Below are 12,985 nucleotides of genomic sequence, written 5' to 3'. Positions count from 1 at the left end.
TTCAAATAGATAGTCAGCTTAAATTTAACTACCATCATCATGAAGTCTGTTTTCAACAAGAAATATTTATTTTAAATAATATAGTTATAACAAATTTTGGCGCCCCTCGAAACTTTCCGCCCGATGCAAATGTACTGTACGTGTTGCACATATGGTAAATCCAGCCCTGGACTCAAAGACAATTTCCGTTGCATAATAGCAAAAATTACCACTTTTAATGTTATTTGTAATCTATTAATTTTATCTTTTAAAAGTTTCTTTTTTCCTTATATTGATTTTAAATTTATTCAATTATTTTTCTGTACATTATTTTTAAAATTATAATCCGTTGAAAGTCTCATTAATTTTTCCAGCTATGAGTATCAAGGAATTTAATTTTGTTCTCTTATTCAGTTTACTCATTGAAACAAACACATAATGAAACATCTGGGTTCAACTGAGTTCTTTTTTTCTAAAACTGAACTCAGTTCAGGAAAAAAAATTTGAATATCAAAAAGGAAAGAATAGTAAGTGACTTACACAGTCAATTGAATGTATGCATTTATTTTCTACTTTATAAATACATAAATAAATCATCATTAGTTTTAATGACGATTTTGGTTTTTTATTTTTGTCCTGTACTTTATATTGTTAATACTATATTTCCTTAACTTTATTTTCTTCCAGCATTTGGTTTGGGGACCATGATTTACAATGGACTGGAATTTGGTGCATTCTTTGAAATTCCTCTGACATCACCTTGCTATCAAATTCTTCGAGGAGTAAACCCAGTTCTTCAAATGATCTTCACCTTCATGCAGATGTACTTTATATTCATGAACTCACGGGTAAATATATTTCAAGATGTTTTTCGTTGTTTTTTAACTGTCATTTCCAGTAATTGAGTGAGATTATAAATTCTAATTTTGAAGTCATTCTGAAACATTTTTTTTAAACATTCTTTTATAAATAAAGCATTTAAGAGAAAAAATCTCTCTTTTGTCCTTGAATAAAGAGTTTAGAAAATTACTCAAAATGTTTTCTGTGGAATATTATACTATATGGGACATACATATGGACATTAAGAAAAGGTAGTTTCAAAAGCCTAGAGGTTTCTGAAATGAAGAAAATTAGCTGAGTCGAACTGAAAACGAAAGGAGAAATCATTTTGAATAGTAAAGATGGAAAGAACAATATTACATACAATTAAATTAAGGTAGAAAAAGTGATTGGGACTATGGTTTAGAAGGAACTGTATCACGAAGGACGTGGCAGAATTTAAGTGGCTGAAGAAAAGAGAGGAGGGCCAAAGAGGTTGCAGTGGATGGAAAGTTGTTACGTGAAGACAAAGAGGTTAGCTGAAAACCGTGATGCATGGGAGTTTCTCAGTTTGCAGTAACTGATTTGCCAATAATGGTAGAATACCTGTGATGAATAACATGATTTTAAAAGAAAGTAATAAAGTCGGTGTTCATTCACTCAGATCACATGATTAGCACCACAACTTCTTCGTGTGCTGGGACAATTCTGTGTCCACTTCCTGAACACTTCTGATGGTTGTGTATTAACCATTATGCTACCCAATCTGCTCCTGGACAAGGATACATTACCTCACTCTTGAAGTCGATGTTCATTCACTCAGAGTTCATTCACATAAAGTATATTACAACTGTCAGAGGTGTTCAGAAAGTGAGCACAGGATTGTCCAAGAACAACAGGAAGTTGTAGTACAAACCATCTGATCTGAGTGAATGAACACCGATTTCAAGAGTGAGGAAATGTATGACTGTTGAGGGAACGGATTGGATAGCGTGATGGTTAACGTATCGGCACGGTACATTAAAGGTAATATGAGTCCCGGTCCAGTTGTGCATTTTCTCACTCATTATCATTACTTTTACTCAATATCTTTTTATTATTTTATATATTTAATATAAATTGCTATGAATTACTTCATCTTCTTTTAAAAATCTATTTATAGATTTATTTATCACCGAACAATAAACGTGGCCACCCACAGCGGCAGGCAAGGGGGTAGTTGCCTTCCCTTGGATTTTCGAAATGTATGCCTTCCCTTGGATATTCTTGGAAGCACATATCAAGACATACTATGTACGCATCAAAATGTGTGTATGTGTTCCCCAATTGTGTTCGCTTGTTGGTCACCCTCTCATGGAATCAGTCTCTTACCTGTTCTTGGTAAAATCCTGTGGGAGTATCCCTGACAATGACTGTTACTTGATACATAGTGTGAAAAAGTGCATGACTGGACTGGAACTCGAACCCCGGACCTTCGACGTACCATACCGATACGTTAACCATTACGCTGCCCAGTCCGTTCCCTCTCACTCTTGCTGTCGGTGTTCCTCCACTCAGACCACATGGTTTGTACTACCACAACTCCCTGTTGTGCTTGGACAATCCAGTGTCCACTTTTAGAACACCTCTTACAGTTGTATTATCATTACAATAACGTATGGAAGGAACAACTGATTTTTAACACACCAATTCTTCTATAGGTGTGAATTCAATGATATATAGAGTGAAAAAGTGCATGACTGGAACGGGACTCGAATCCAGGACCTTTGGCATACCGTGCCTATGTGTTTACCATTTCGCTACCCAATCAATTCCGTGAACATCTATATACCGTTTCACTCTTGCTGTCGGTGTTCTCACAACAAGACCATATGGCTTGTATTATAATTCACTGTTGTGCTTGGACTATCCGTGTCTGCCTTCAGAATAACTACTGCTTAAGATTACCCCCCCCCCCCCCCACCTAGTGAATATCAGTTGAAAAAGTGGTTGACTACAGGCTCTCAACTGTAGAAGTAAAATTAAATTAAAATTATACTAACAGAAAGGATATAATATCTTTCTGCATTTTTATCAATTGAAGGATGACTTATGTATAAATCATCAAGCTCAAATTTTTCATTAAGTACTGAATTCTATTTTTGAACGTGTAAGGAAAATAAATATGTTTAGACTTTGGAATACCTTTCTTTTTTTCTTAAAGAATATATTGGATATCGGTATTCTGCCATTATTAGCAGGTTACGTGCTTCAACTGAGAAGCTTCCATGTTCCACGATCTTCCGCTAATCTCTTCGTCTTCACGTTACGATTTTTTTGTTTTGATATCGTTCATTAATTGTAGTATCCTTCGCACCCTCCTCTTTCCTGCCACCATAACCTCTAGTACGTCCCTCATGACACAGTTCCTTCTTAGCCAATATCCCAACCAGCTTCTCTTCTTAATAATATCTAAAATTGTTCTTTTCTCTCCCATCATTTCTAACACTCTCATTCGTTTTCCGCTCCACCCAGCTAATTCTTTCGATTCTTCTGCACACCTACATTTCGAAACCTTCCAGTCGTTTATAATCATTTTTGCGTAATGTCAGTGTTTCTGACTCATACAGCCCAACACTCCACACGAAGCATTTTGTAAGTCTTTTTCTCAACCCTTTATCCAAGGTCCCACAAAAAAGTATTTTCTTCCTTCTGAAAGCTTCATTCGCCATTCCTATCCTTGCTTTTATTTCACGTTCATATCTCTTATCATTACTAATAATACTACCCAGGTATCGAAAACTAGTCTCCTGTTGTGTCTTCTCCCCTCCTACTTCTATATTTGACACCGACCCCTTCGTTCCAATCACCGTGGCTTTTGTCTTTCTAACATTTATTTTCTCACAGCCCTTCCTCAAACTTTCTAACATCTTATTAATTTTCTCTTCAGCTTCTGCAACAAGCGCCACATCATCTACAAACCATATGCACCTAATTATTCTACCTCCTACTGAAAGGTTGTCTTCATTTTGAAGGCCCTTTTTCACGATCTCTTCTAGATAGGTATTAAATAATGTAGGCGAGAGAGAGCATCTCCGTCGAACTCTCCTTTCAGTTGCACTCCCTTCTGTCATATCCTGTCCTATTCTAACATTTACTTGTTGGTTCATCTTCGATCTTTGCATTCCAACCCACCTTTCTTTAGGACTTCCAGCAACAATTCCCAATTCACGCGGTCAAAAGACATCTCTAGATCAATAAATACCATATACTTTCCCTTTTTCTATAAACTTTCACCGATCACTCTTAATAAGTTGCATGATAATATTTTTATTTATTTATTTATTTATTTATTTATTTATTTTTTATTTTATTTATTTATTTTTTATTTTATTTTTTTTTTTTTTACCTTTATTGTCGTATTGCCTGTAAAGTTTCGCAGTCCACATACTGAATCTAAATTGCATACCGGAGCCGTTTGTTAAGCTCACTCCTGACTACTCGGAAACTCTTATATCTTAACATTTAATTTTTGGTAACAAGGCTTAAATTTAAAATTCTGGAGTAATGTTGTACATTTTGCCATATATAACAGAGACATTTTCTTCTGTCTTATAGTTGAATATCCACAAGTTCAAGGTAGTAGCTCGCTTTGGACTGATGCACATTGTAGCAACCAACCTGTGTGTATGGATTCGTACTCTGGTGCTGGAGAGCCTTAAAGAAATTACCACATATCGATTGAAGAGAGGGGATGGTGTATCAGAAGATTACATGATTCTTGGTAAGATATATGTCATTTGGAGAAAACTAATTATAGTTACAAGAAAAGAAAACTGAATCATACGATTTTCACAACTAACAACGTAGAACTTTACTCATTCTTTGTAATATAAAACTTAGGTTTATGAATCCAGATTTCACAAATGTTATTTTATGTCTAACCATTAATATGGAACAATACACGTTCGTACTTCTATAAATACTAGTCAATAGTAAATACCATATTTGCAGGTGCATAAAACACACGCCATTTTCTGTGATAAATCCTAAGAAAGAAATATTTTGACTTTAGAGTATAAAGATTTTAAATTCAATTACAATATGATATTTTTAGCAAGAAATATATATGCGGAGTTAACAATGCTTAACTAAACGTAGAATTACAAGAGTGTCTGGGAATAGCGCATGTGTGTCCAAAGTAAAGCATACGCACTATGAAATGGTAGATAAAGAGAATCGATAGTGTGAAAATATAGACTTTACTGAATCACTTAAATGTGTGTAACTGGAATGCTATAGATAAAGAGAATCGGTAGTATGAAACGGTAAAATTTTCTGAATCACTGAAATGTGCGTAACCGGAATGCTGTTGTGCATCATAAGGAAACAAGGAAAACCTTCCCTACCAAATCGCACGGAATCGGAAATTCTTATCGGAATTGAAATAATCAAAATCTCTGTATCAGCATAGAACACACATTCCATTTTTGTTCTTCTTTTCAAAGGGAAAAGTGTATTATACACCGGCAAATATGGTAGATAACAAAATAGAAGAACTGTATCAAAACTTTCGTATGAAATATAACGGACGTAGAAGTACTTTTCCATGTATCATATGTCTCTATCGTTAGACAGTTTTTTTTTTAAAAACCGTTATCTCATAATTTTCCCTGCTAATTAAGTTCATAGACTTTGCAGAAAATTCAGAAGACACTTACAGGCATAGTCACATCACAAAGACACTTCTTAGATTAGTTACATCTTTTTTTCGAGCATCTTAATTATTTGATAATGGTTCTTGTACGGAAAGATAGTTATTCTTGGATAGTAAGAATTACATGCAGAATTGGATATTCCGTTTAAACAGTACAATCTCCCAGTAACCTCGTAGTGAATATATAGCTCTGAATGTGATTTCGAATAATTCACATAAATACATGTTTTCGTAACATTATAGAAAAATGTTCTTAAATGTTATTTTCGCAATTTCAAAATTATTGTCGTTAGAAATTCTCTGATCATATTATATTTACTGGTATAAATGTTATTTGAGAAAAGAAAGTCATATTTATAGTTACATAAGTATTTAACTTCAGTGTATTGATAATATCTTCGTTTGGTAATTGTTGGTAAAAGTTGCTCAGATACTGTAAGTAAATTTTACATTATTTGGCAATACAATATAAAAAGATTAACATGTTTTGCTCTACTTTACATTACGATACATTATGTAAAATATGTATCGATGGATACTCATTTTTTTTTTTTTTTTTTTTTTTTTTTTTTTTTTTTTTTGCGATGAGTAATGAATTTCATCAAATACAGGGTTAGCGTAAATGATTTATTCGTTTTGAAAAGGCTATATTTTCAAAAGTATTACAGGTATACACATGAAAGGTCTACAAAATAGATCTAAAGAACTACAAACTCACTAAGTTTGTACTGTGGCAGCACGAGTCCATTATTTTTCCGATCGGGTGTGGCAGTGTGCAGTGTGGCAGTACGAGGTTAGTACCTGTCGAAAATGGAGGGAAAGCAAGTAAAAAGTTTTTGTATGCTTGAATATGTCAGATGTTCGTCTATTATAGCCGTGCAACGCACTTTCAGAAGAGAGTATGGAAAAGAGCCGCCATGTAAACAAAACATTTTGCGGTGCTATCGGTAATTCAAGGACACTGGTTGCTTGTGTAAAGGAAAAAGCACCTTGCCTCTTAGATCTCCTGATTTTAGCGCCCTGTGACTTCTTCCTGTGGGGCTACGTTAAGGACCTTGTTTACGTAGCCTCACTACCGTAATCCTTAGTCGAGCTCAAAGAACGCATCAGTACTGCAGTGCAGACAATTGACAGGACTATGATACAAAATATATTTAATGAGCTCGAGTATCATTTGGACTTGTGTCGTGTCACCAAAGGAGCACATATTGAACATTTGTAGAGGTGTCTGAACTTGATGAGATTTGTAGTTCTCTCCATATATATCTTTCATGTGCGTACTTGTAATACTTTTGAAACTATAGCCTTTTCAAAATGAATCATTTATGCTAGCCCTGCATAATAAAATTCATTATTTAAGATGTGTAATTAGCACATACTTAACTTTGTTAATAAATATCAAGTTTAAAGACAGTATCAAATATATTTGAATATTTGCGTTTTTGTAACGTATATAGTTATTACGTGTACATAAGTCTTTTACACAATAATGTCTGAATAATGATTCGAATTAATCGATAGCTTTGTTAGTAATGTAAATAAACTGCAATGTTATGAAGCTCCATAAGCTTTAATAAGGTACGGACAAAATATTAAGTGTCAAATACCCTTGCTTTTTGCTGTGTTGTGCTTTGTACATATGAAAACTTGAAAAAAAATGCTTAAGTTGTAATATATAGTAGCTCTTAATCCAATTAGTATTTGTTGAGAAACAAGTAAAAAAAAAAAAAAAAAAAAAAAAAGTAGAATAACCTAATATTAAAAATGTATATACAAGTAATTTTTTTTACAGAGTTCTTGTTTGTATTCGTCAGTTCTTCGATCATATATGTTCCCACACTTAGAAATCAATGGAGACCCCTAGTGAATATCAGTTGAAACAGTGGCTGACTACAGGCTCTCACCTTGTAAAAGTAAAATTGAATGATAATCGGACTAACAGAATAATACTTTTGTTCTTTTTACTTGTGACATAAAACAATGAAATGAAAGTGTTTGAAACTTAGCCGTGGGATTGTACTGTAAGCATTTACTTTGATTTTTGCTAATATGTTCGTTCGATAATTATTGGTAAAAGTTGCCCGGGTAATAAGACAATAAGTAAATTTTACATTATTTGGCAGTACAATATAAAGATTAACGTGGTTTGTTGTGTTTTACATTGCGATACATTATTGTAATCGATTACCAATTAAAATTATATGTTTTTCCTTTTCAAAAATACCTTAAAGATTTTTTTTTTTTTTAGTAAGTTCAAGGGAGCATAAATTTCAACAAAATCATCCTACTTGTAGAGAAAATGGTTAATTAATGTTTAATTGCTCCTTCCTGCCAAGGCTTAGAGTGCAGTGGACAAATTTTAAACTTAATTTTGTTTGAAAGAATTACACTTATATTTTCCCATGAAAAAAAAAAAGAAAAAGGTTGTCTCTTAAATAAATAAAAAGGAAAAACTGTAAAGATTTCGTTTACCTTTCATAAATAAAACTAACGTTAAAAGTTTTATGGATAACGGCCCTAAGGGTGCACGCATATTTATGTTTTATAACAAATTATTTTATTTACTTCCCCACAAAATCCAAGAGGGATAGAGAGTATATATGGAATTTTACGGTCATATATGAGATACAAAATCATAAAGATTATAGAATTGCACTTGTCTAAATCTCTAAAGTAAAATTCTGATTATGTTACCTCAGAATACAATAACCAATTATGTGAGCAGAATAAATTTACTGAAAACTTATCGTATTTATTATTAAATAATGATAAATAGAATATTTTTAGATTTGGATTCTTGTTTTGAGATTTTTGTCACAAAATTGATTTTTTTTTCTTTTGTAGTAGACTTCTACATTTATTTAACTTTTATTTATTGTATGGTACAATAAACATTGGTACAAGTTTTCACTACGAAAGAATTAAAACTTAAATAAGAAAAGGGATTCTGCTTACTGGTAAAAAGTCTGTGATACAGTTCCGTTAATACAATTCTTGTGTTTCAAAAAAAAAAAAAAAAAAAAAAACTTATGAGGAGAAATGATTAGTTAACTTTATAATTACACTTTCATTTCATTATTTAAAACACCAATAGCAAATTACTTGTACAAAAGCTTATTCTAGAATTATTTTACCACTGTAAGTACTTCTTACTTAGATTATTCAGTAATTCTTCCATGAGTAATAAAAAGAGATCTGATAATGAAAAATTTTAAATCGACTTTTTATATACCTAGGTATATATATATATATATATATAATGTAAAAAGATTGATTACTTATTAAATTTCATAGAAAAGTATTCCAACACTTGCTTGTATCCAAAAATGTGCAACTATAACTAACCATTTGTGAAAAAAAAGTAACAAAGAATAAAAGAGAGAGAAAAGAAAAAAACTATATCTGTTAACTACATCGGTGGAGCCTGTTTTCATCCACTGACTCCCTAGTGATTTGTTTCTGCACTAATTGTAGCTATTTCTTCCGGTCTACCGGTAGAGGGCATGCGCCTTCTTGGTATGAGGATGGGAATTTCAGAAGCTTCTACTACCACCACCCCTGTCCCGCTTTTGGAACCAGATTCTCAAAACCTCACCCAGGGTGGGTGATGCCTTTTTATATGCATGCTTTCTCTCTATCACGTAGAGTCAATCCTAGACATTGTATAGAGGTTTTCTTATACCTTTCTTCCTTGACATTTTGTGTTTAGAGAGGTGCTACTCACTTCACAACAAGTGGAGTTCTTTGCCGTGTAGTTCTTACAAACTTAGGAAATCAAGTTTGTATCGTGTGGATCATTGAATTATGTTTTGTTACTGTAGTACTGTATTTACTTCGTATCAGATATTATTTTTTTATTTCCTTTTAGTGTATTTGACTTTTCCTAATTTCCTTCTTAAGAATTATTGATTAGCTTCCTTCAAATAAATAAATGTAGTGCTTTTTTTTCCTGTTTGTCCCAATAGTACTGTAAAACTACGAGAAATATATGTAGTAATACACAGGTACATTTGATCCACATATTTTAATTTTGGAGGAATTTTCCATTATGAAATTATTTTTTAAGGACCTTATTGATAAATATTTTTCGAAAGAAATAAAAATAAATTTGTATATAGTAAGTAAGCAATACAATATTTATCTAAATCTAATTTAAAGGAAAAAAAAATCTCTCATTACCTATCAGATTTAAGTATTTACTTTTGTAAGTAACATTATATTCCTTATATTTTGGGTCAGATTTTTTTCTGTTATGCATTAGACGTAAATATTTATTCTTGTAGTTAACAAAGTAACACTAAAAATACAAATTATTAACAGTGTCATGACGGTATAAAACTTTAATTTTAACTACATCATCAAAGTCAGTCATTTTTCTGTACATATTATTTATTAGAATATCGGTATGAAAATTTGTGTAACTATTGTAGGCAGAACTTAAGTAGGTAAACCAACGGATGATTACAATTATTCACTTGAATTAATCTTGGTATACTTCCGCCATATATAAATTGCCGAAATTTTCAGTGAAAACTGTTATCATTCTCAGTTTTTCATATTACAATTACTAAAATTTTCATTGGGAATTCTCATCTTTCTCAGTCTGTCATATAATAACTGCTGAAATTTTAAATGGAACTCCTTTTTTACTTAGCGGCTTTTTCTTAAAACGTGAACAGCGAATTTACCACTTCACATAGCATCCATCGTTCAGGTACCGAAGTGTCAAAACAAAAACGTCTGCAACAATGGTTTCTTCAGTTGAAAATTTCGGCATTTACTGTATGACGGACGTTTGCCAAGGTTAGTTCAAGTAAATTATCATAATTACAGTTTAAATAAATAAATAATTTAACTTAATTATTTACCATTCGATCATGCGCTGAAGATTAATATTGGCTTAATTCATAATGAAATTGTAGTGAATAATATGCATTCTAGTTTTTAACTCTAAACAAGTTATTATAATTTTGCCGTTCGAGCTTGGGACTTCCTAGTGCTTTGTTTTTGTAAGATTGATACTTGATTTCTGTGATGGTTAAAGAATGGTATGATGATATGTACAGTCACCTTTTACAATTTAGCAGTATACACCTATACAGTAGCGTACCCAGGAATTTATTTCGGGGGGGGGTTCAAACTAAATATGAAGCTATTTTATATTAAAATTGCTAAAATTGCCCCTAAAATTAGGCTAAATTTTTAAAAAGTCGAAATTTCGGGGGGGGGGTCCGGACCCCCGTGTCCCCCCCCTTCCGTACGTCCCTGCACCTATATATATATATTTCACACAAGTAAAGTTCGTTTCACGTTGTGAGACTGCGATACCCGTTCAAAACACAAGGATTCAATGTTGAAAACAGAACTTTCACACCCAGCACATATACGTATATCATATGTATAATGTACGTAACATCTAGCCGTTGTATACGTATATTATCTGTATAGGTTTGGTATGAGTTACGTACATTATATTAGTAGTTTAGATGTCCGTCTTCGTGATTATACGTATAAAATAGGTATATATAGTTTGTATTTTCAACGCAATTTATATGTTAGAAATTTTGCGCTATCGCTACGTTTTGGAGGTGACAGGTTCAGATTTATCGTCAGTTACCCAGTTTCTGTTCCATTTTTAATATAGTGCAAGTGCAAAAGTTAACATTTGCACGGTGAAAATCCCATCAAAATGTAGTACACAACAAAAAGAGTTAAAACCGTACAAAATGATTACCACTATAGATCATTTATATGCAATTTCAACACCAACGACATTGTCTTACGAGCATATTAGAAATAATTAGTAACTGACAGGGAGAATTTGCATTTTTTTTAATTGTATGCTATGACCAAAGCTTTATGCAGTATCTATATTCGGCATTCATATTAAGTAACGAATAACGCGTTATGTTTTCTATAATTGGTCACGAGAATAGTTTTGTAAGCCTGCCAATTGTCTGACCACATTTACATGAGTAGCAGTGCTACCATCTATTGTTCTTATGTGATAGGAACTTAGTGCAATAATACGACAAACAACAGGCTATAACAAGCATTGGCGCCTCAACCTTGACGCATGCGCAAACTAGTTGAAATGCACACCATCTAATGAATGTATATTTGTTACGAATAATATCCGTATATTTTATTTATGACTGTCTATACCTTGGGAAATGACTGACACCGATTTTAAATATATAGATATTATACGTAACAAATCTACGTATCTACCTAATATGTACGTATTAGTAGCTCTATCTACCTAATATGTACGTATAATACACGTAAGGGGCTGTGTGGGTTCAGGGCTACTTCCTAAGCTTTCAATAAAGAAGTAAGACTAGAGATAAAGCTTATTCTTAAGACGCTGAATCCATATACACTTTGTATATACAGGGTGTTACAGTCTCAGTATTTTGGAAACAGATTCCTGACACCAAAATAAGAAAAAAAAAGTTCATATGGATCTGTGCTCAAAAGTGGTTAGTTTCGGAGTTATACGGTGCCGGAAACGTGAAACAAGTGAATTTAAAAGTTCATAGCTCCACTACTATGAGACCTATCGTAGTCAGGTCAAGGCATCACTGAGAAACTGGTATGTGAAGTATCCAAATACTTATGTTTAAGAATGCTCCAGTACTTGCACACCAATTTTTAGAAAGGTAAGTAGAGAGTGATCAAGTGCTCCCAAACAGCCTCTCTAAAACTAATTATGCAAGTACCGGAGGTTCTGAAAGATGTATATTTGGATAGTTCACATACTAGTTCTTCAGTGATGTCTTGACCCGACTACGATCCATCCTATAGTAGTGGAACTATGGATCCTTAAAGTTCATTTTTTCATGTTTTCGGCATCCTACAACTACAAACTATGCACTTCCAACCTCTGGTGCATTTTTTTCTTATTTTGATATGAGAAATCTATTCCCAAAATATTATTACAAATGTTTGTAACACCTTGTGTATTAATAATAGGAGGAAACAACTGAATTTTTACTCATTAGATCCTCTGTAGGCGTGAATTGTTTAGCACACAAAGAGCGCGACATAGAGTGCCGATGCGTTAACTACTGCGCTACTCAGTCCGCTTCCCAGAACAGCCACAGACCCTCTCATTCCTGAAGTCGGTGTTCTCCACTATTGAAAACTCCTTTTTACGGTTGTGATATATCTTATATACAGCTTACAACTTCATAGTTGTTGGGCACCCAAATTAAACACTGTACGAAAGTTCACATAATAGCATCTTGGAGAAGCTATCTGGGTCTCTTTTTAAAGTTTTAGTGTTCTTCATTTTTCTTGAAATTATTGTTTTTTTTTTTTTTTTTTTTTTTTTTAAAGAAAAAGTGAGCTTAGCGAATACTGTAACCTGAATCTACTATTTCCGGTCTCAATAGAAGAATAGATACAGATTTAGAGTCTATTTTTAGAATACTGAATCCACATAAATTATTAAAAAACTCTCGTTACTCCTACAGTTTTTTTTTCTCT

The 12,985-nt window shown here is 32.8% G+C and overlaps 1 protein-coding gene across 11 annotated transcripts in view; it reads left to right on the top strand.

Moving 5' to 3' along the window:
- The window catches only part of OtopLa (proton channel otopetrin-like a), a 598,778-nt gene that overhangs the window by 520,222 nt on the left and 65,571 nt on the right, over positions 1-12,985 (top strand). For 8 of the 11 annotated variants that reach the window (XM_081752532.1, XM_081752530.1, XM_081752535.1 and 5 more), the window contains 3 exons: positions 667-827; positions 4,396-4,561; positions 8,969-9,094. In XM_081752532.1, the coding sequence (XP_081608658.1) occupies positions 667-827; positions 4,396-4,561; positions 8,969-9,094 (453 nt within the window). The remainder of the gene's footprint in view (positions 1-666; positions 828-4,395; positions 4,562-8,968; positions 9,095-12,985) is intronic. The other 3 variants (XM_081752534.1, XM_081752533.1, XM_081752539.1) reach the window with 2 other exon arrangements.

The sequence above is a fragment of the Thermobia domestica genome, chromosome 3 (genome assembly GCF_964235325.1).
Source record: "Thermobia domestica chromosome 3, izTheDome1.hap1.1, whole genome shotgun sequence".
NCBI classification, from domain to species: Eukaryota; Metazoa; Arthropoda; class Insecta; order Zygentoma; family Lepismatidae; genus Thermobia; species Thermobia domestica.
Note: the sequence above shows the minus strand (reverse complement) of the source record. Positions and strands in the feature narration are given on the sequence as shown.